The sequence below is a fragment of the Castor canadensis genome, chromosome 1 (assembly GCF_047511655.1).
Source record: "Castor canadensis chromosome 1, mCasCan1.hap1v2, whole genome shotgun sequence".
NCBI classification, from domain to species: domain Eukaryota; kingdom Metazoa; phylum Chordata; class Mammalia; order Rodentia; family Castoridae; genus Castor; species Castor canadensis.
Genome location: NC_133386.1, coordinates 198,285,689 through 198,309,246, shown reverse-complemented (window position 1 = coordinate 198,309,246; position 23,558 = coordinate 198,285,689). Strand labels below are relative to the sequence as shown.

The window sequence follows — 23,558 nt, the reverse complement described above, 5'->3', positions numbered from 1 at the left end:
AGAGGTGTAATTCTAGCTGCTTAGGAGGCTGAGAAGGGAAGACTGTGGTTCAAAGCCAGCCAGCAAATAGTTTGTGAGGTTCCCATCTCCAAACTCGCCAAAGCAGAACAGACTGGAGGTGTGGCTTAAGCAGCACAGCACCTGCTTTGTAAATAGGAAGCCCTGAGTTCAAACCTCAGTCCCACCAAACACACACACACACACACACAAAACAAAAATCCCAGTGTCAGTAACAGATAGAACATCCAGAGAGTGAAAGAGAACTTGAACAACACTATAGACCAAATGTAGCTAACACATACAGAACGTTCCACCGAAGAGTAGGCCAGTACGGGCTCCTCTCCAGAGCACACGTGAACATTTGCCAGGATACTTTACAAGTTGTAAAACAAAACGGGTCTTAACAAATTTAAGAAGACAAATCATACCAAATGTCTTTTCCAACCATCCTGTAATAAAACTGGAAATCAACAGCAAAAGGAAAAACCAGAAAATTCACAAATATGTGGAAGGTAAACAACATTCTTGAACAACCAGAAGGCCATTAAGAAATCAAAAGGAAAATTAAAACTATCTCAAGACAAACGAAAACCGAATATACAAAAAATTATGAGACGCAACAAAAACCACTAAGAAGAAAGTTCCTAAAGACAAGTGCCTGCGTTAGAAAACAGGGCTGGAGGTACGGCTCAAGGGGTACAGGGTCCCACATCTGTAATCCCAGCTACTCTGAAGGCTGAGGCGTGAGGATCAGGAATTCGAGGTCAGCCTAGGTAACACAGAGAAACTGTCTCCAAAAACATAAACAAATAAACGTAAAGAGCTCAGGATACTACGTGAAATCACAGTAGCTATGGAAGACAAGAACAGCCATGAAGAAAGGGCCACTCAGAGCGGCGGACTGACACTCTGCCTGGGACGTAGGTGAGATCTGAATTGGGTCTCGCACGATGACTGACAATTGACCAAGTTATTACTCGTCGATCCCACGGTGGGAATGGACTCACCCTCGTCAGGGACTTGGTTTTCCTGAACTAGGGTCGGCCTTGCCTTGGGACTGCTCTTGCCCCATCGGGCAATTAAATGCGCCCTACAGTCTCCATGGCCACAGATGAAAACGAAACTCAGTTCTAGCTGCCGCCCACCCCAGACTCTACAACCTCCGCTCTCTCACCCGCGCCAGAGCCGGAAAAGCCATGACCACCGCCATTTTTCCCTACCACGCCGGAAACCTGCAACTTAGCCACTTCCGGGAACTCCAGGCCATCCCAATATACGGACTTCAGCCGCCGCGGAGGGCCTAAACCGGAAGACGCCCTTCTGCGTACGGCGGAAGTGGCGGTGCGTGTGACGCCGCCGGCTGCGGGGGGGTGGGACCTGGGGCGGAGAGCGGTTCGCGCGCTTCGGGCCTAGTCCGGACTCGCCACCGCCGCCGCCATATTCCCGGTAACGGGGGCGCGCGGCTAGGGACTGACTGGGCCGGAAGAAGGGTCGGGGCCGGCGCCGAGGCTGGGAGGGGGTCGGTTGAGCTTGGGACGGCCGGAGACGGCGGGCGGAGGGAGGCGCGGGCCTTTGAGGGAGGGGGCTGAGGGCGCCGGGCCGCGTCTGTTGGGAGGGAATGGGGCAGGCCTACACGGGGGCGAGGACTGGGCCTGGGTGGGGAGTGAAGGCGGCCGGAGCTTCCGGGCCCTCAGGGGCTGGGTCGGGGCCGCCTCGGGGCCTAGACAGGTGCAACGGGCTGGGGCTGCGGGCCTCGCTGTGGTCGTTCTCGCAGCCCGTCACGGGGGCCCCTGCGAGCGGAGGCCCGGACTTTCCCGGCGCGCCACAGGCAGCTGCGGCGCCGGCCCGGCGCAACTCAGGTCGGGCCCGCGGGTGATGGGCAGCGAGCCCCGCGAGCCCGGCGGCCTGGGAGAGCTGGGGGCGGCGCGAGGCCGGGGGCGGGGCGGGGCGGAGCGGGTGGGGCCGAGCTGGTGCTGCCAGGATGCTGCTGCGTCTCTGGAAACGGGAGGTTGGCAACCATTGCCCGCCTCCCGGCCCGGGACCCTCATGCCTGCTAATCTTCGCCCTTTTCTGAATACCGCAGTGGCATCTTTCTTACTTTGTCCATTCTCCCGGCTCGAGATCTTCTTTCCGGAGCCATGTCAGAAGGAGTGGACTTGATTGATATATACGCTGATGAGGAGTTCAACCAGGTGAGGGGTCATCTGGAGCTTTGGGATTTTTCCACCATCAGCTGAGCAGCCACTTGCAGCAAACTCGCAGTGGCTTTAAACTGTGCCATTGCCGGACTTAAACATGAGTCTGTCAGATCTAAAATTTCCCCCCCAGAGCATCTAAGAATTTCCCCCTGGTGGAGACTAAAGACTACTGACCGTTGCACTTTGTGTTCATTTGAACCTCCAGGCTTAATTTTAAAGGGTTTGCTTTAAGAGCAAATAAAAATCAAGTGTAGCAGAATGGTGAATCAACCTGTGGAATTTGCTCCCCCAGGAAGCAAATGTTGGATGTCAGTCTCTGCAAAGACCAACCACGCTTGAAAATCACAATTATATTTGTTACAGGATTCACCAGAAGTGTTGATACCTGTTACTTTGCTGTCATCTCAGAATGCAGCTCAACCCAAAGACACCATATATCATTTAGGTTCAGCTCTTTCCAATTGTTTTAAATCTTTTATAAGTAGCTCAGCTCTAATTTTAAGAGGTCCATAGGCATTTTGGTATAACAAGTTTTATTAATGAACTTTTTTTTTTTTAATGGAACTAGGGTTTGAACTCAGGGCTTTGTGCTTGCAAAGCGGTCACTTTACTGCTTGAGCCACACCTCCAGCCCATTTTGCTCTGGTTATTTTAGAGATGGGGTCTTGAGCTATTTGCCTGGGCTGCCTGGAACCTTGATCCTTCCAGTCTCAGCCTCCCACATAGCTAGGATTGATTATAGGCGTGAATCACTTAGTGCAGGGAGATGAACCTTATTTCTGGAGGGGAGGGGATAAAGACATTGGACAAGCTAGTTAAAAAGCAGGTATAGGTCCATTTCCCCTAGGTTGGATTCCTTAGTGACTTTTTATATTTATTGTATCAGATAATATACGAAGGTTGCATTTGAAATAATAAACTGTGCATTTCATTTCTGGGATCTTGAGGGTTAAAAAGTTCTTACTTTACCTGGGTTTTCATCACCATTCTGCTTGGGCAAGCTAGTTCTAATTGGTGTCTTCCAGTGTGTACACAAAGAAAGAATGGAGTCGAAAAGGAGAATACCCTGACTTTGATATGAGGCAACAAAGGAGACTCATCCACCCCACCCTTTTATTGGGGGGGGGGCGGGGGGGCAGTACTGCAGTTTGCACTTGATAAGCATGTGCTCTTGTCACCTGAGCCACAACCCTATCCTTTTTTTAGTTTAGTTTACTAAGTTAAAGTTTACTTAGTTTGGTTTGTTTTTCAGATAGGGTCTTCTGTTTTTTTCCCCCATGATTCTCCTACCTCTGCCTCCCAAGTAGCTGGTGTTGTAGTCATGAGCCATCATGCTCTGTCTGCATCATAGTTTTAATTTTTGTTCGTTTTTATTTTCTTTGCATCACGGCTTTTAAATGTTGATTTTAAAAGCATACACAAAAGTCAAACGGTGGAATTACCTATTATACAGCTCTACAACTTTTCTATGTGCTGAAAATTGAATACAGCAGTATCTTGTGCATGCTAAGCATGAACTCTTATCACTGAACTACTCCCCCTTGCCCCTAATTATCCCCCCCCCCCCACGCAGTGCTTTACTCTTGCTAGGCAAGCACTGTACCACTTGAGCCATGCCCCAGTCATTCTGTTTATTTTTATTTGCTTTTCAAATAGGGTCTTGTGTAAATTTTGCCTGGGCAGACCTGCAACTGCTATCCTCTTACCTCTGCCTTCCAAGTAGCTGGGACTGCAGGCATGTACCACCACAACTCACCTAATTATACTTTTTTTTTTTTTTTTTTTTTTTTTTGATGGTACTGGGGTTTGAACTTGGCCTTATGCTTGCTGGGCACTCTACCACTTGTGCCATTCTGTCAACCCTTTTTTGTGTAGGGTATTTTCAAGATAGGATCTGGTAAACTATTTGCTGGGGCCTCAAACTGTGATCCTTCTGATCTCTGCCTCCTGAATATGTTGTATTTCAGGCATGAACCACTGGCACCAAGCTTTAATTATACTTTGTGATGGCAGTTTTCTCATGTCTTCTCTGTTGACTTTGACTCTACATATGACTGCTAATGTCTTAAATACGTGAAAAATTTTTTAAAATTTCAAACAAGCTAATTAAGGATAAAAGAAAAAGGTTGTGCATAGTAATTTAGTAACAAAGATATTGCTTTCCTGGATTTTGCATTTTGGTTTGAACCACACTTGCTGATTTTTGTAAATTATCATTTTGTTGTTTATAAGAAAAGAAGGCTCCTTTAGTTCTCTATTAACAAACAACTTTTCCTCCCTTAATTTCTTATTTGTGTGTTAACAGTGCTACCAGTTTACTTTGGGAAATAGGCAGAACAGGGTCCTTGATCACAGAACACAATGTTGGGCCTAAGAAAATTATTTCATAATTTTACTTATTTTTTTGAGACTGGGTCTCTGTGTACTCCAGGCTGGCCTGAAACTCACTATGTACTGCAAGCTGTCCTTGAACTCATCATCCTTTTGCCTCAGCCTCCAAGTGTTGGGATTACAGGCATGCACCACCACACTCAGTTTTCATAATTTCTTAAGCAGTGTAACTTGTAAATTGATAGGACATAGGCCTTGTTTAGTGATCATTGCCTTGTCAAGATAGACATGATTGGCCTCAACAATTTATTCTCTATTTAGTTAATAAAGGGTTTTTTTATGGTTCTAAGATAGGCCAAAGATAGTATATGGGCTCTTATTAGATATATGTTCATACCAAGTAAGTACTATTTGCTGGTGGAGTGGCTAAGGAGGTAAAAGCATCTGCCTACCAAATAAGCAATATTTGATGATGGGCAATTGAAGAAACAAGATTTTGAATGTTGTATGCCTTGAAGGTGTAGGAAGAGCACCCACCCTCATGAATTAGTATTTGGCAAAGATAGGAGTAGTATAATTTGGAAGGTGCACACCTGTAATCCTTGAGGATATCAGTTTGCAGCCATTCTGAGCAAAAAGCTATCAAGACCCCATCTCAGTCAACAAGCTGGTTGTAATGGTATGCTTCTGTAATCCCAACTACTGGGAGGAATAGGGAGAAAGATTGTGGTTCGACGCATTACCCCAGTTTAAAAAAAAAACAAAACTAATGCAAAACAGGACTGGCTGGCTCGAGTGGTAGAGTGGTAGCCTACTAAGCCTAAGTTCAACTGAGTTCAAACCCTAGTACTGCCTCAAAACAACAAACAGTGGATAGAGTTGTTAGAAGTTGTTTTGACTGAAGGCAACCAGTACAAATTGTGTTTTAGAATGTCCTAAGAGGGCTGGTAGACTGGCTCATGTGGTAAGAGTGCCTGCCTAGCATGGTTGAGGCCCTGAGTTCAAAACCCAGTACCACCAAGAAAAAAAACACTAGAATGTCTTAAGAATATTGTTTTGCTCCAGGCTGGCTGGCTCATAAGTAACAGCTCTCTCACACTTTGTTCCCTGAAGAAAATTAACATAGGACCTAGATGAAACCTTGTGATGCTTAAACTCTGATTTCTTAAAACACAGGCTGCAAAAGCCTCCTTTACAGTGCTACTTTATTCCTGTTACATCAGGAGACCTGGCATACAATACACAGCTGCTATATTGGGCTGGGAGTAAAAACTAAAAAGGTAACTGAACTGCTGCCCTGCTGGGTATTTTATTTCTGTTCCTTTCATGCTGAGATAGGTTTTGCCCAGTTCTCTCCTTCCATCAACAAGTGTTTGTTAAGCTGCTCTGTTTGCTAAGCACTGTACTAGCGCTAGTGGGGTAAAAAGGAAGAGGGGTGGATCCCTGTGCTCAAAACAGTTCCCAATCCTTAGGGGCAAGAGTAAAGGTAATAGGTAGTGACCATGCATAGTAACAGGTTATATTCATGGGCAGGGAAGGCATAAGGTGAGAACTGTGGAGATGGTCAGTATGAAGTAAAAAAATTTTATTTAAGCCTTGAATATAATTAAAAGAAACAGACTAGCACTGGCTCATGCCTGTAATTTTAGCTTCTTGGGAGACTGATTTGGTTTGAAGCCAAGCTAGACAAAAAGTTCGTGTGACCCCATCTCAGCCAGTAAAAGCTGGGTGCTTTGGCATGCACCTGTCATCCCAGTTATATGGGAAGCATAAATAGGAGCATTGTGGTCCAGGTCAACCCAGACATAAATGTGAGACCCTATTTGAATACCTAAAGCAAAAAGAAGCTGGGAATATGCCTGCCTGGCAAGTGCAAGGCCCCGAGTCCAAACCCAGTACTAAAAATAAATAAAAATAAAGGAAGTGGATTCTTTGAGAGAAAAATAAATCCTAGGCTAGTAACTTCCTTTAATTAGATACCAGGAAGAAGGGGCTAAAATGTAGGAACATTGAGCATACTGATAAAGAAAATCTTAAATTCACAATCTTACAAGTTCTCTTTTGTTTACTAAGAGGCAGGTTTCATGAGAATTTGTTCTTCTGTGCTATTGAATGCAGAATTCTTGCTGTGATATTCATTCAGAAAATACAAATTTCCTGTCTAATCTTCCTAGAATGAAATTTTTCAGTGACACTGAATATAAAATGTGTTTTTTCACATAATTTGTAGGATTAGGTTTTGTTTTAACCCAGTCCATCACTGGATAAATCACCAGCTTTGGTAATGAGAAAAACCTCAGACGTTATCTAGTTTTCTGTCTTACCAGCTGAATAAGTAAAGTGAATTCATGTAGGTTGCAGATTTAAATTGAAACACATACTTCATGTCTTCAGTGGAACTCTCAACACACCTTTGTTGTGCAGGGCCCACCAGCTTCTTTGAACTGAGGCTGTATGGCCCAGAGAGACCTTTTGAAACTTTTTTTTTTTTTTGGTGGGCAGGGGGAGGTGGAATTGGGGTTTGAATGAACTAGACCATTAGAATCTTATAACAATTTCACATTCATTGAATACTTTTGTTTCTAAAATAGTAATCCATTAACCAAGTTCCTCCAGGACTGAGGCTATCCTTTATTTAAGGGATCTTGAAGGAATAGATGGAGTGCCTTACAGTTACTGATTGTCTTCAAGCTTACAGTATGAAGAAGTTCCTGATGGTACATTTGGTCTCTGAGTTGTCTAAATCTTTGTCTTAGCTCATTAATCAGGTTTTAGTGATAATTTTTGTAGTATAACTTTCATACACATCTCTGAATCACAGATCACTGCACAAAAGGAATCCCAGTTTGTTTCCAATGAATTTCAAAGATGGTGTGTTTCTTTATTCTCTTTCCCTTTAAGTTTAATTAGAAAAATCCTTATTTTTTGTTTTTGTTTCTTTAAAGAACTTTGGTTTGAAGTTCACGTGTCCCTTAATAGCCTCAGTGGATTGGTCCTGGCCCTCACCCCACTCACACACACATACCAAGGTTCTCAGGTGTTTACATCCTTCATTTATTTTGTTGTTGTTTTGGTTTTCTGTTTTTTGCAGCACTGGGATTTGAACTCAGGGTCTCATGCTTGCTAGGCAGGTGCTCGACCACCTGAGCCACTCTGACAGCTTCGTCCTTCATTTAAAAAAAAAAAAAAAAGCTGGACTGGGGACATGGCTCAAGTGGTAGAGTGCCTGCCTAGCAAGCATAAGGCCCTGAGCTCAAACTCTAGTACCATCAAAAAAAAAAAGTATTTGTATGTAACCTATGCACATTCTTCCCATGTACTTCAAAACATCTCTAGGTTACTTACAATTATTATTACTGTTATTTAGGCAGCGCTAGGGACTGAGTCCAGGGCCTCAGGCTTACTAAACAAGCACTCTCTCTGTCCCCAGCCTTATATTCTTTATTTTTTAACTACTTGCAAGATATTTTCAGTCATACTTTGTTAAATCTGGATGCAGAACCTAGAGATACAGAGGGCCTACTATATTATCCTCTAAGGACTAGAACTTTGGATAGGCTCAAATGACTCATAAGTCCTTGCCTTGAACCACAAAGGCAAATCACCATATCTGGATAGTGATTTGGTTTGTACCATGTTGGAGACTAAACCCAAGACCTCATGTGTGCTGGGCAAGTGCTCTTCCACTGAGCTACATCCCCAAGCCCCTTCTTTTTATGTTGCTTTGATGGTTATTAGAAACCTGAGATTATGTTTTATGAGCTTAAGAGCTTCCCTAAATCAGTCATGACCAGTGTTTTTCACATTTTGCTACCCACTTCAACATTCTTTCCCCCTGCTATTTATATTTCTAGATAGATTTATTTCTTATTAAACAGAATAGTATTATGTAATCCTTGACTTTGGAAATAGCATTAGATGTTGAAAATAAATTTTCATTAGTGTATCTTAGATGTGGTCTTAACGGCTGACCTCACTGGTAATTGTAGTACACACATCTCATGTCTTCTTTAGTTTGCTTGTTTATTCACCGTGTGTCTTTTGATTCTCACTGATGGCTAAAGCCAGAAACAATTCACACTACTAACAAGGTCTTGGGAGAGAAATCTACAAAAAATAACTAATATATAGTTTCAAATGAGGAAGTTTTTTTCTTACTTTGTTGTCTGGAGTAGATTAAGAAAGTTTTATACATTGTTTTTACAAAGTATTTGTGGGTTCTAAGTAAACTAGGGTGAAATAGAAGGAACAAATGAAAGTTTACAAACCACCTTTTCCCTCTTTTAGGACTCAGAGTTCAACAATACAGATCAGATTGACCTATATGATGATGTGCTGACGGCTACCTCACAGCCCTCAGATGATAGAAGCAGCAGTGCTGAGCCACCTCCTCCTGTTCGCCAGGAGCCATCTCCCAAGCCCAACAACAAGACCCCTGCAATTCTCTATACCTACAGTGGCCTGCGGAATAGACGAGCAGCCGTCTATGTAGGCAGCTTCTCTTGGGTGAGCAAGGGTAACCAAAAGGCTTATGGGTGGGCTGGAGGGAGAGCACTGGGAGGTGATGGCATTTTCAGAAACCACTGTTGCACTGTTTTGTGCCCTGATGGGGTTGGATTTCTTTTTCCTGGGATCAGGTTGGATTGATCTCTGAAAGAGAACTATCATGAGGACGTACTGGTGCCGAAGAAAGCAATGATTAAGTGGGTAGTTGCCTTTTCTGCCATCTTACTACTGCCCCTGACCCTGGGGCTTTATGTCTAGCAGGGTCATCTGTGGGACGACATTTCAGAGTGAACACCTTGAACTCTTGGTGGTCATTAGATGGTCCTTTGATAATGGTGGGTGATGGGGATAGCGCTAGTATACTGGGGTAGGTGGTGACTGTTCTGTAAAAGTTATTGTGTGACATGTTTTTGGGCTGGTGTTTGGGAGTGGGGTGGTCTTTTGAAATTAGGAAATAACATATATTGTGGGAAAAGTTCCTGACAATGGTCAGCTCTGGCATGTCAAATCTAGAATTAAAAGTTGTTAGCAATCAGTGTTTGAACTGATGACCAGCCAGCCCAAATGGCAGTCAAAGTTAAGTTAGGTTTCAGTCTTAATCCCTAAAGATAGGCAGTTGGGAGTGGATGGGTTTGGAACTCTGTATGGGAGAGGATAATTTAAAAAAAAAAAAAAAAGCCTGCATTAATTGAGATATTGCTGGGCTTTTGCATTTCCTGTGGGAGGCCATGGTTGTGACTACAGTCCTAGGTTTGGGGCATTTGACTGGGAAGAGGGGACATGTAGCTCTTGACATTTCTCCATTTTCCATCTTGCCGGCCCCAGTGGACCACAGACCAGCAGCTGATCCAGGTTATTCGCTCTATAGGAGTTTATGATGTGGTGGAGTTGAAATTTGCAGAGAATCGAGCAAATGGCCAGTCCAAAGGGTGAGGTCTGGGTTTGGGAAGCCCCTTTTAGTTTTTAAGCATTAGAGTAACAGATTTGCACTATATTTTGGCCCTGGATCCTAACTCCTCGCACCCCATTACCTTGGTTTTGTCAAACTGCCTTAGAACCGAGACCTAGTTGCAATGTAGTAGAATGCCCATTTGTTGAGAGGGAAAGTACTTTTGTTTTGTTTTGTTTTGTTTTTGCAGTACTGGGGTTTGAACTTAGGGCCTTGTGCTTGCTAGTCAGGCACTCTACCACTTGAGGCGTGCCCCCAGCCAGAGTGCTGGTTTTTAATGTCACTTCTCCCTGCCCCCACAAAAAAAATGAGTTAGGAAGATGGTAGGGTGGTTTTGTTATTGATAGTTTTGTGTATATATTTAATTAGTTAATTTAGCAAGATATCTTTTGCTTTGCCAAGTAAAAAGAGAATTTCTTTGTTTCTTCTCAGTTGTGTAAATAGATTTCACTGATTTTAACTTCTTTTCCTCAAGGTATGCTGAGGTGGTGGTAGCCTCTGAAAACTCTGTCCACAAATTGTTGGAACTCTTGCCAGGAAAAGTTCTTAATGGAGAAAAAGTGGACGTGAGGCCGGCCACCCGGCAGAACCTATCACAGTTTGAGGCACAGGCTCGGAAACGTGAGTGCGTCCGAGTCCCAAGAGGGGGTACGTGGAGACCATCTGTACGAAGGGGGGAGGGTTGTGGGCTTGTCTTCTGTAGCGTGGGGGAGTTTGGAGGAGGGGACTGGTGGTTTATCAGTGGTGGCATGATCAGTGGGTAAGCCAAAAAGTGAGATTTGTGTAGAAAAAAGAGCACTGCACTGGGAGTCAGGTAAGTTCAGTTGGGTTCTGCACTGACTCATTGTGTTGCCTTGGGCAAGTCACTTTACTGTTCAGGGCCTATTTCCCCACCTGCTGTATATATATTATGTCTAAATTTCTTGCCAATTCTAAATTCTGTATTTTTACCTAAAAATTGGCACCATGAATGGGCTTACTTGTTAGAAGCAGCCACTCTTAGATATACAAAGATGCTTGTAATCTTGTTATGAGTATATATTGGAAAGGTACTCTGTAAAGAGTCAACCAAAAGAAATGTTGAAGAATAAGAATTTAACAGTTTCTCCAGCATTGTCCTGAAGAAAGGGTAAACTTTCAGTTACGGAATATTTTAGTCTGCTTGACCAGTATGTCCTGTTTGTAAAAAAATGTATCGTTCTACCTTGATGACAGTATTTCTTAAATTCATGTTATTCCTTCTATTTTGACTCTGTACTCACCAAGCCACCTTCTGATACTAATTCGGTTTTCCAACCAGCTTCCCTTACTAGGAAGAGAATGCACTAATCAGCTGACACAGGTATTCCAGTCTGCTTGACAGTTATATTTCTCATTGTAAATAAATAGGCATTCTGGTTTAGGATTCAGTGTCTTGTGAATTTGGTTAGCATAAATCAATCTCCTAGGGTCCGATTACCCCTTGGCAAACTGTTAAAATCAAGTTTCTGAACCTGCAAAACCTAAGTTCCAAACCTTATATTGTCCTGATCTCACAGGGTGTAGCCACTCTGAAATGCTTTCCTGAGATAGGTAGTCACCTTTTCTTTTACTAGTGGGGGGGTAGGGGGATGGCAAATCACATAAACTTTGTCACTGCTTAGGTCTGACTCTAAAAGCAGTGATGCCTTGTATTGATCAAGTGTAACAAGGTAGAAATATGGCCACTTCTGTCTTTCATAGTAACAACTATCCTTTTCCTAGATTGAGAGTCTAGGTGGATGTGGTTTGAGCTCCCATTGCTCCACTTAAAGGCACACACTTACCCTCCTTAACAATTTGGATTTTCAAGTCCCTTTGTTTCCGTCTCTTTTCTGTAATTCAGCCTTGCCCTGACTTTCCTAAGATGCATATTTTACAGCTGCGTTGGGGGTAACCTGCCTACCTCTGTCCAGTGACCTTTTACTCCTTGGTGTTAAGACGGTGAATGAGTGCTGTTTTTTCTGTCTGTCACGTTGATGGACTTGGGCTCTGTTAACTCACCAAGTAAAACTAGTGGACTTCCTCTGCTTAAAAATTGCTGCTTCTCGGACTGGGGATGTAGCTCAAGTGGTAGAGCAGTCACCTAGCAAGTATGAGTCTCTTGAGTTCAAACCTCTTTTACTGCCACCAAAAAAAAAAAAAAAAAAAGCCACTTCACAGAAGACTTGCAGCCATAGATACAAAACAACCCTTGCGGATGTGGGAACAGTTGCTGAGAAGGTGGTTAGCTGTCAGAGAAACATGCTTGCTTACAAACCTTTCTTCAGTTTGAGAGAGCTCAAGAAAGGAGTAGGTTGCCATGTGTTTGAGATGCGAAGAACAAGAGTGCTGTTAGGCACTGGCAGTATCTTGTGCTAAAGAAGTCAGGGTGGTTGTCTGACTTGCCTCAACATAGAGTTTGAGTTTAAGAAGCACTCTTTTCACTCCACACTTGCTAAGCCTCTTTCTACCTCCAAGATTCCCAAGGTCATTTGAACATGTTCTTTTGGAGTTTGCATTAACCTGGCTTAGCCTATGAAACTAGAGAGGGGTGCAAGTTTAACCAGGTGACTTGACAATATCAGGAGGCATGGTTCTAACTGTATACAAACATGTTTTACACCCTTGTTAACATATTATTGGCATGCTAGTATTATCGAACCATCTTCCCAGTAGGTTGCCCTGAGGGATAGAGAATTTAGGCCATTGAAATGTTGTGGGAGTCCCCTAAATTTGAGATGTGTTTTGTACCAAGCCTTTGTTAAGAGTCCCTGGTTTCAACTGTGTACCATCTGCTTATTCTGTGGGCAGAGCTTTTCTTGACTTCTTTCCCCTTTTCTTTTTACCTCTCACTTAACCTACAGACATCAACTCTCTGTGTCTTCCCCATTCCAATTACCAGTTGGGTATGTAGATAGAGAAAGTGGATCCATTCCTTGCTCTTCTTTTTCTTCCCCCAAATTCCCTAGCCAGAAGTCTGTGGCAAAGAGAACATTTTGAGAGTATAGCAGGATGGAGAAGGTCAAGTAGCACTAGTCTAAAAAGAGACCATCAGGGGTTGTGAGATTTCAAGTCAGCTGAAATCCAGCTGAGTCTCAGCGAACATGTTTCAACATTGTCTTATTTTACTGGGTTATTAGATCTACTGCAATTAAAAATTTAAAAATCCAAGAGTAAATTAAATGTGTTCTGAAGCATTTCAAGAGTTCTAGATAAGAGCATTCTTTGACGTATAGAACTTAAGAGTGGTGTTGATTTTTGGGTTTGTCTTAACCGAAATGCACCTGATCTTTTTCTCTGAGGTGAAAGAAAAGGAAGTAAATGATTTTTCCTTCTGTCTCAGCTGCTGTAGTTGCCTTCCTTAGTGTGGTGTCAGGTGACATACTGAAGGATGAGCTGGTCTGGCGTTATGTCTGAAAGCCTGAGCAGTAACATAAAGCTGTTTTGCTTTGTAGGAATACCTCCACGGGCCCACTCCCGAGATTCTAGTGATTCTGCTGATGGACGAGCCACACCCTCTGAGAACCTAGTACCCTCATCCGCTCGTGTGGATAAGCCCCCCAGCGTGCTTCCTTACTTCAATCGCCCTCCTTCAGCCCTTCCCCTGATGGGTCTGCCCCCACCCCCAATTCCACCCCCACCACCTCTCTCCTCAAGCTTTGGGGTCCCTCCTCCTCCTCCTGGCATCCACTATCAGCATCTCATGCCCCCTCCTCCTCGATTACCTCCTCATCTGACTGTACCTCCCCCTGGGGCTATCCCACCTGCCCTTCACCTCAATCCAGCCTTCTTCCCCCAACCAAATGCTACAGTGGGGCCTCCACCAGATACTTACATGAAGGCCTCTACACCTTATAACCACCATGGCAGGTAAGAACTACCTTGTTGCCGTCATATCTGAGCCAGGTATAATAGGGTAGACAGTGTGTGAAGCATTTTGTTCACTCTGAAGATGTTCACGCTGAACGCTTGTGCTTTCCCTTGTGGAAACTGTTGTCATAGTGTGAAGTCCTGGGACATAGATTATTTATTATCCAGCAGTGTTTTTCGTTTGTTTTTGTTTGCATCTTATCACTTAACCCAGACCATATCCTTCATATCCCCTTTAAAGGAAAAAAATTGATTGAGTGATACAAGTAGCTGCTACAAATACTATGCCTAGCACTGTTGGCCAGGCCAAAATTCCAAAAGTATATGACATCCTGAAGAGAAGATGAACACATAAAACACATGGACTAGGAAATAGTTCAGGTACTTTATAGGGCTGGAGATGTGACTCAAGCAGAGTGCTTGCTATGCAAGGGCAAAACCCTGAGTTCAAACCCCAGTCCCACCCAAAAAAAAAAGATACCTACAGTAGAACATAAATAATAGTGCTTTATAGAATATGGTGAAATTCATAAGAGGAATGGGCAGTCAGGAATGGTATTTTGTCCCTACAGCCGAGATTCGGGCCCTCCGCCCTCTACAGTGAGCGAAGCTGAATTTGAGGAGATTATGAAGCGAAACAGAGCAATTTCTAGCAGTGCCATTTCCAAAGCGGTATCTGGAGCCAGTGCAGGTAACTAACTCTTACTCAGCCTGCCTTTCCCTTAACTTTAGGTTTTCCCTTGTTTTATCATTTCCATTGGAAAAAGTTCGACAAGGTAACGAACTTGGATCGTGGTTAGATATTGAGAGTGGCACACCTCAAGTACCAGTACATAACTTGATTTCTTGGCTTTGGGGAACTTCTTGTGGTGTTATTTATCCTGTATCTAGATCTGCTCCTATGAAAACCAACTAAGTACCTAGTATATGAGTAACTTACACCGTCTCCCTTTGGTATTTATTACAGAATAAAATTCTTGCCTGAGGGAGATCTTGATCTTAATAGTCACTTTAGATCCATTGTCTGTGTAGTAGATCCTATGCCAGTTATAGACCCTGGGTTTTTAGGAATGATGCCTCAACTAGTTGGTGGTTCGTCAGGGAATCTGATTACATTAGGGAGTCTGGGCAGAGCAGGTAACTTTCAGGTAACCTATCTTAGGCCTCCACAGGGTCACCGTTCCTTCATAGTTCCTCTTCTGTTCTTACTTCCTTGCACAAAGGAAGCTTCCACTCCTCGTTTTCACTGGATCCCTGTGTGGATTCATGGCTTTCCCTGGATTTTTTTACCTTTAATGCTCTTGACTTACTTGGAAAAACAATATGAAAATACCCACTCTGTGGCTAGGTATTGCTCAAATTTGGGAAATGAAATGGGTAATGATTTTTATGGCTGCATAATGTTTTAAATGTGTGTATACACACACAATACAGTTATGTTTCATAAGGCAATGTTTCAAGCAGTCAGACAGACCACATATATAATAGTGGTCCCATAAGATTCTCTCATCTAGTAACATCATAACTGTCTTAGTTGTGTAGTACACTCTGTGATGTTTGCACAATGATGAAATTGCCTTACAGCCCCTTTCTCACTGTATATTACATATACATTTTAGATGTGTGTTACATGTCTATACATATGCACATATCTGAATGTAAATTAAAAGTAATTTATAGGAACATGCTCTGTAAAACAGTGGAAGTCCACGCTGGGCATGGTCGATCATAACTGTAATTCCAGGCAAAGTTATCTCAAATACAGAATAAAAACAAAAGGGCTAGAGGCATAGCTCAAGTGGATTACTTTATTTCCCTACATATTTATCTCATGCTTTCAACAACTATACAGTGATCTAGAGAACCACTGTTCCTTAATCTAGCCAGCTATATTGAAGGTACTATAACAAATAACACTGAAACATTGTTAAACGTACAAACTTCTATGAATAGAAGTAGAAAATTTTTAGTAGAATTGCTGGATCATACGTGTACTGTTCATTGTAGTACACATTGTCAAATCACCCTTGGACAATAATATACCAGTTTATATATCTACTAATTCTATCAGATTCTAAACCACTGGAATATAGGTGTCATCCAATTTTATACCTGCCATGTCTGCCTCATCCATTTTACCATGGTTCTTTGGAACAGATAGTTACTCTTGGTTTGGGTCATGAGTTTTCCTTTTGATCCAGTTAGTCTACTGCCTCTGCTCATCCTTGGCTTTTCCCATCCATCCTGTCAGGGGATTACAGTGACGCAATTGAGACACTGCTCACAGCCATTGCAGTTATCAAACAGTCCCGGGTCGCCAATGATGAGCGTTGCCGTGTCCTCATCTCCTCTCTTAAGGACTGTCTTCATGGCATTGAAGCCAAGTCCTACAGTGTGGGTGCCAGTGGAAGCTCTTCCAGGTAAGTTGATGGTTGCTTCAGCAGCTGACCACCTCTTAAACAGGACTCTACTGGGGACTGGTTGAGAAAGGAATGGAACCCAGGGTATCTGACAAGGACGTGGCTGAAAGAATGGACACTCCCTGGTGTCTTTAAGGAGAGGAAGTTAATGAGACATTTTCATTAAGTGTTGTAATATCTGGAATTTGTGTTGGGTAAGGCAGTAGGCTCATTTAGGGAAAAAAAAACTAGTATAGTTAAGAACATGGGTTTGGGGACCAAAGATGTAGTTCAGTTGTAGAGCCCTTGCCTTGCATGCCCAAGGCCCTGACTTTGATCCTTAGTATCATGGGGAATAAACACAAATAGAATATGGTCTTTTGAGCCATTACATGCTTGAGTTTGAATCTTAGTTCTGCTGCTGACTACCTATATGACCATCTTGAATATGGAAGTTAGCACCTTCTAAGAATCTTTTTTTTTTTAAGGGACTAGTAATACTTACAGACCTGTTATAAAGATAGGTCAGATAATGCATGTAAAATTCTAAACACTGTGCCTGATACGTTAGTGAGATCTTAACAAATTTAACTATTATCCTTTTTCTAAAAAAGGTTAGTCCTCAAAGAGCTAAAAATCCTCAGTAGGTACATGAGGAGTAGGACTAAAGGAGTAGTTTAGACAAATCCTGGGAGACAGTAAAACCCTGTACTCTTAGAAAGAATGTGTTATGCCCTCTGAGTGAGGATGAATGATCTTTCTGAAAGGAAAAGACATCGGTCCAGGGAGAGGTCACCCAGCCGCTCCCGAGAGAGCAGCAGGAGGCACCGGGATCTGCTTCATAATGAAGATCGGCATGATGATTATTTCCAAGAAAGGAACCGGGAGCACGAGAGACATCGGGATAGAGAGCGGGACCGCCACCACTGAGGAAGGTGAGAAGAAGCCCCATTCCTGGCTGGAGGATGTTCTTTTATGAAAGAAAGATTATTTGTAGTGAAAATCAATTTTCCCTCTCTTTCCCTCTCTCCTTTCTGTCTCTTTCTCTCCCCCTTCTCTTCCCCCCACCTTCCCTCTCTCCCTCTCTCTGTCCCCTCTTTGTAAGTTTTCAATAAATGATAACCATTTTAAAAATATTTTAATCTCACCGAACTTTCAAGCAAAAAGTTTGGGAAGATTGATCAAGACAGAAAAATGAGACTTGCTTATTTAGTTTTCAAGGCACAATATTAATGACCTAAGAAGTCATATCTATTAAAAAGATTTCAAAGATTGAGGATAAATCGGAGAGGAGACTTAAGTCAGAGCAGAGAAGGCTGATCTGAAAAAAAATTATCTTTAATTTTTAGAGTCTAGACTATCTAGCTTTAGAGTCTATGTGGATCTTTAACTTCAATGGAAGGATGTTTTGTTTTCAGTCAGTTTTTGTTTTAAATTAAAAAAAAAAAAAAAAAGACTGGAGTGGCTCCAGTAGTAGAGTGCCCACTTAGCAAGCATGAGACCCTGAGTTCAAAATCCAGTACCACTGCAAAGAAAAAGTTGGGGGTGGGGAGCAGGAGAGTTGGGAGGAAGCTATGAACTTGGATAATTAAAAAGTTAAGTTAGGATCATCTGGATCCAGGCATTGGCTGTGCTGGCAGAGCTTGGTCGTTCTGCCTTTTGCCTCCCTTTTTCTGTGTTGCTTTCATTCTCAGAAAGGCTCCATCTTGGAGGAGTTGCCTGTTATTCCAGGTTACATTCCACCAGTTTCATAATCCCAACTGAAAGCAAGCTTCTAGCAAGTATCATTCATAGGAGAAGCAGTTGTTGGTCTGTTTGTGCAGCCATCCATAAAATAGGCCAGACTCTGACTAGGAAGAGTCTGTATACACTCCTAGGGAGCTACTGCTGTTCTGTTTTCCTGAAATAAAGTGCTAAAGGACAGTAGGTCTGTTTGGGATATATGGATGGATGAAGAATAGAAACTGTTGCCACTTGTGTATCCATATAGTTCATGAACAACAGACTGAAACAGAATTCTACAGCATTTTGCCTAGTGACAACCTACGAACAAGCAATATTCCTCTGATGTTTGCTACTGTCCTCTACTTTGTTGTTTGGCGTTATCTGCCATTAATTTAAACAGATTTATATATAGGAATTGTTTTTGTCTTCTATAGGAACAGACAAGTAAATGGGAAGATGAAGAGTTGCTAATATTTTTATCTTCCTCTCTCGTTTTTTAACCACTCCTTTATTCCATAAAATCATAGAATGTTTGATGACACTGAAGTCTAGTTTAACCGACATAGAGCCAAAAGTTAGACTGTGAGTTCTGGATACTTCTTTACAGATTTCACAACACATTTGAGTTTTGGGAGATGCCCACATAGCCTCTGGCAAGGCAGAGGCATATGGAACCCACAAATGCTTTGGCCTGGTTCAGTCTTAGGGAGTGAGCAAAAAGAAGGCACTAGTAGTCATGGTCCACTTCTTCTGTAAGTAGTAGCATTAACTCTTGTTTTGAGCTAGAGCAGTTGCCCTGTTACTTGTGCTTTAAAACTGCCAGAGCCAGTTGTGATGTGTAACTATAATCACAGCACTCAGAGACTGAAGTGGAGAATCGAAAGTTCAAGGCCAGCCTGGGCTACATAGTGAGATCCTGTCTTTTTGAAAAAAAAAAGAAAGAACCTGAATGGCATGAAATAGGGAGAATGTTTGAGGTTTCCTTTAATAGAATATGGTGGTGGTGGCTCGAGCCTGTAATCCTAGCTATCAGGAGGATGGCGATTTAGAGCCAGCCCATGCAAATAGTTCGTGATACTGTACCTTGAAAAAACGCATTGCAGAAAGGGCTAGTGGAGTGGCTCAAAGTGTAGGCCCTGAGTTCAAACCCCAGCACCGCAAAAAAAAAAAAAAAAAAAAAAAAGGACAAATGCTTGTCTACCCAGGTGTTTAAAGAAGCTAGCAAGGCAGATCCTTTCCTAGCTGAAAGTAGTTAGTACCATTTCAGGGTTAGAGGATCAGGCAGTAAGAGAACGTCTTTTTTTTTTTTTTTTTCCCCTTGGATAGCCAGGTTTTATAAGGTCTCTTTATAGAAGTGTATCTGTAAAGGGTGAGCATTTGTGTGTAGGCTGTGCTGCCAGTTTCAGCATGAGTGACACAGTCTGAATTTAGTTTTCTCCTGTCCTTTTGACTATTAGTTTTATATGGTCAAACTGACCACACTACCATCTGCAAATTGATATAGCAGCACAACATCTTAACAAGGGCTTAGTGTACTGTGTACCTTAAGTTTGGCTAGTGATGTGACCAAGTGGCTTAACAGACCCTTACTATTGGGTAAAGGTTCTTGACTATGCTGTTAGGTCTCCTTCAGGGTGTCTACTTACTGATTATTTTTTTTCCTTCCATACTGTGCTTTTTTGTTCTGGCCTGGCCAAGTCATTCTTACTTGGTATTCATATACTTCTTGGTTTCTCGCCCACCACTATTATCTAGGGAAAGACTTAAAATCTTTTGATTTTTAGTACAACTTCGAAAAGCTCTAGTGCTGTCTATGTTCACACTTAGTCATAAGCATGCTGCTTGGATCTTTTTCAACCAGAGCTCTTTAAAAGAAAACAGGTAGTGGGATTTGCTGTGGAAGTGCATGCTTCCTGCTAGGGCCTTGAGGGTGTTTGGGGGTTGATAGATTTGGTTGTATATATAACTTGTTTTATTTTCTTCTTTTTTTTTTTAATCTGTCTTATGTATTGGCGGTAGTGGGATTTGAACTCAGGGTTTCACACTTGCTAGGCAGGCGCTCTGCCACTTGAGCCACTTTGCCAATCCTACGTACTTCTTTTCTTACCATGTACCTCCCATTTCCAGATTTCTTTCTTTCCCCTTAAAAGTAAGCTATCACTATCAAAATAGATTTTCTAAAACAGTATGTGTTCCCTTGCAGCAACTTTTCTTGAAGCATTATGGTTTACATATTTTCACAGCCAAGATCTTTTCAAACTGCTTTCAGAAACCTCATTCCATTGTCTGTATTTTCCCCCAATCTTAAAGATGTCACTATTTTTTTGTTTAAAAAAAAAAAAAATGGGTAGCTTCTCCACCTATTCCCTCACCACTACTCATTGTCAGACAGTGTACTTTTTTCTACTTCCCATGTCCCCTAATTCTTTTGTTGCAATTTAAGAAAATGCTAGTATATTTCATATAAGCCCCTGCCAGTCAGAAAAGTAGCCTCTAACTTGTGTTTTCTTTCTCTTCTGATGTTCTCATTACAGGAATCTTGGTTGGAAGCAATTTTTTTTTAATGGACTTGCATCTCCTCACCTTGATCAGGACTAAAGGACGGAGGCCGCTCCACCCCTTCCCCCTCCTCCAAACCCCTAACTCCCTCCAGACACCCAGGCAATACCCTCTGCCCTATAGGATTGAAGATGGCTTGGCAGCCCTCCCAATCCCATACCTCCTGTTTGCCAGGGGAAAAAACTTAAAGACTTCATGTGGCTGGTGGGAGGGGGTGGTAGACAGGAAGAAAGCAACATGTCCAGGCCCCTGGTCTCCATAGAGAATGGTGCTTTGTCCAGGGAAATGTATGAGTTTCTAATTTTCCAGAAGCATGCAGTGGTGAGGTTGATGGGAAGACTCCTTCCCAAAGAAAATGGGTCCTCCATGCAGGATCTAGGAGAGTGACTGGGTGTGCCAAAATATGCCCAGGGTCCTGCCCTCAGCACTAGATTTGGTGGGGCCAAGAGGGTGTGAACCTCTACTAACATCCCACTTCTTTCTTTAACTCCTTTACTTTCTCAGCCCTTTAAGGAGGGACCATAAGAACAGAAACTACCTTTTCAAAAGCTACTGTTCTTGGTTTTCCCCTCACATATTGACGGTTTATTTCCTTGACCTCCCAGAGGGCTGAACCCTTTTGACTCCCTGCTTCCCAAGCTCCCCAGGGAACTGCCCCTACAAAGCAGAGCAGCCTAAGAGGTTGCTTTCATCTGGGAAGGCAGGCCAAACAGTTACCACCCTCTGGCTGCTTAGTGCTTGATTGCTTCTTACCATACCAACTCTTAAAGTGTTCCCTTTCTCTGAGGCTTTTCCATTTAACACATGGGGCCCTTCTCCCAAGAGGGCTGCTTCCTTGTTTTAGAGGAAGGTACTGCCATTGGGAGATGGGGATGTTGGGACCTCAGCAATGAAGAGCTCTAGCGAAGTACTAGGAGGAGTGGGGAAGGAGGCAACTTGGGCAGAATGTGGCCTACTTCCCTAGGCTCTTTTCTTCAGGTTTGATGTAAGCACAGGCTTGCATCTCCCAGGTACATACTTTGACTTACTGTGGGATAACTCAGCACTAGTAGGCAGGTAAAGTCACAAGTTTGGTGTCTTTCCACCTTTTGACTGTTGACTTAATACCTCCCCTCCTTCTGCCTGGAGGTACTTCCTGCCTCTGACAAGGAGCAAGGAAGAAATGGAGCCTGACTTGAATGAACTCAGCTCAGAGTTCTAAGGACCAGCACTCTGGGGGTCATTTTCTACAGGCAAATGGAAATTGCTTTTCCCATAATGTCCAGATTGTAATGTGATCGTTGCTGAAAGAGGCAACAGGAACAGGGTCCTGCATTACCCATGCACAATGCTACTTCTGTGTGTGCATCTACAGGGCATATGATATACAACATGACAAGTCATGGCATGTGAGATGAGATTGGCATGTGAGACAGGGTTACTGGAGACCCTGCTGACTCAGAGGGGAGAGACTGAATTGGACTGAACAACCCTTCCTCTGCTCCCAGCGCGTTTCTGATACACCCCTCAGTCACTGAGGGAGTCCCCCTAGGGTTGAAGAGGCACATTCCTTTGGGACAGAGGCTACAAATTGTAGCTTTTTTTCCCGTCCCCAACCCCATCCCCACCTCCACTTCAGAACATGGCACCCTGTCCAACCAGCCAAGTGTTCAGTGACGTGCTTATCCTCGAGAGCAGCTCCGGGTGTCTTTTTAAAATGTAGAGAAAAACCAAGTAAGGTGACAGTTTAAGAAAAACAATATATAGAATATCAGAAAAGCCGTTTACCTGGAGAATTATTTTCTCCCCATATTTGTTTTGTTTTTACTCAATGACACAATTTTTAGTTTTTTTTTTCCTGATAGCAAAAGGGAAAAAAGAAAAAAAAAAAAAAAAAACCCTCAAAAGGCCAAGGCCCCGTCCCCCTGTTGTCGGTGATTTGTTTGTCTTTCTGATAGGTTGAAAATTGTGTAATAAACTTGATGACGCTGTCAATCTTTTATACTGCATTGTATTTTTTTCCTTTTGTAACAGAATATTTTTAAATAATAAATGGGGTGTGAGCTGTTTTACGGATTCTGCATTGAATAGATTTGTTGAGGGCACGGGTGTGGGCTGATGTAGACACTGGAATGGTAGGGAAAACAAGCTCTTAGGTAGAACTGCATGTTGGGTAACTTTCTCCACATCAGCAGCTGAGTGGTGAGCCTCTTAAGAAACCTCTGTGTGAACCTTTTAGAAGTACCCCTTGAGGGTTAGTGGTTTTTCTTAGTTCACTAACCAGCCTAGTTAAAGCTTCCAAGCCATCCTTTACCATTCAAGAGTCCTAAGACTTAAAGAGCACATGTCCTACCTTGTACAGTTCAGTTCCAAAGGCATCCAGTTCAGGAAAAACCATCTGGTAGAAGACTTGAATGGGAGCACTTAGCTCCTTCATCTACTTAGCCATGGACAGCCATGTTCCCAGGCTCTTACCTGGAAGATGAAAACTGCTATTTTGCCTTCACACAGGGTTGTTTCAGGAATGAGTTAACAGATGTGAATGTGTTCTATGAACTGAATTATCTAAATATGAAAAAGTACAGCTTAGTACAGTGCTGTTTGGTATCCAGAAAGCTGGCATTTAAAAGCAAGTGATAGAGCACCTACTTAGCAAACAAGGCCTTGAGTTGAAACCCCACAACTGCCCCCTACACCCAGAAAAAAAAAGGTGAGGTGGGTTGGAAACAGTTGAAGGCCTGCAGGTAAAGCAGTCATGTCTCACAAATAAATTTGCTATTTGGACAAATATAATGAGTTCAAGTACCAGCAGGTCATGGTTACCTGGTAAGGCAAGCTGGTCCCTAAAACCCACTTGTTGCCTGAACTTGAATGAAGGAATCTTGGCATTTTTGGAATCAGGTAGTTGGATAATACAATCCACCATATAGCTTCACATCTTGTTTTAGCAGCCAGTACTGAAGGTGCCAAAGAAATGAAGCTAAGTCACTCTTACCAAAGAAAAAGCGTTAGATTAGATGATAGATGAATCACAGACCACAT

The 23,558-nt window shown here is 42.8% G+C and overlaps 2 protein-coding genes across 8 annotated transcripts in view; one reads left to right on the top strand and one right to left on the bottom strand.

Moving 5' to 3' along the window:
* The window catches only part of Sdhaf2 (succinate dehydrogenase complex assembly factor 2), a 28,959-nt gene extending 27,631 nt beyond the window's left edge, over nucleotides 1-1,328 (bottom strand). For all 5 annotated transcript variants that reach the window (XR_002212428.2, XR_002212426.2, XM_020164342.2 and 2 more), the window contains exon 1: nucleotides 1,175-1,328. Coding sequence is in view for 3 of the 5 variants with exons in the window: in XM_020164342.2 (XP_020019931.1) it covers nucleotides 1,175-1,210 (36 nt within the window). In the remaining 2 variants the exon portion in view is untranslated. The remainder of the gene's footprint in view (nucleotides 1-1,174) is intronic.
* Nucleotides 1,329-1,352: 24 nt separating this feature from the next.
* Nucleotides 1,353-22,429, top strand: Cpsf7 (cleavage and polyadenylation specific factor 7). 3 transcript variants are annotated; one of them, XM_020164026.2, is made up of 10 exons: nucleotides 1,353-1,446; nucleotides 2,084-2,192; nucleotides 8,817-9,035; nucleotides 9,861-9,964; nucleotides 10,460-10,605; nucleotides 13,440-13,854; nucleotides 14,427-14,545; nucleotides 16,106-16,274; nucleotides 17,021-17,188; nucleotides 20,513-22,429. In XM_020164026.2, exons 2-9 carry the CDS (start codon nucleotides 2,139-2,141, stop codon nucleotides 17,181-17,183), a joined length of 1,389 nt encoding a protein of 462 aa, XP_020019615.1. In that variant the 5' UTR covers nucleotides 1,353-1,446; nucleotides 2,084-2,138; the 3' UTR covers nucleotides 17,184-17,188; nucleotides 20,513-22,429. The 3 variants fall into 3 exon arrangements, with proteins under 3 accessions (XP_020019615.1, XP_020019462.1, XP_020019537.1); XM_020163873.2 differs by having other exon boundaries at nucleotides 10,460-10,632; XM_020163948.2 differs by having other exon boundaries at nucleotides 1,442-1,519; nucleotides 10,460-10,632.
* The last annotated feature ends 1,129 nt before the right edge of the window (nucleotides 22,430-23,558 follow it).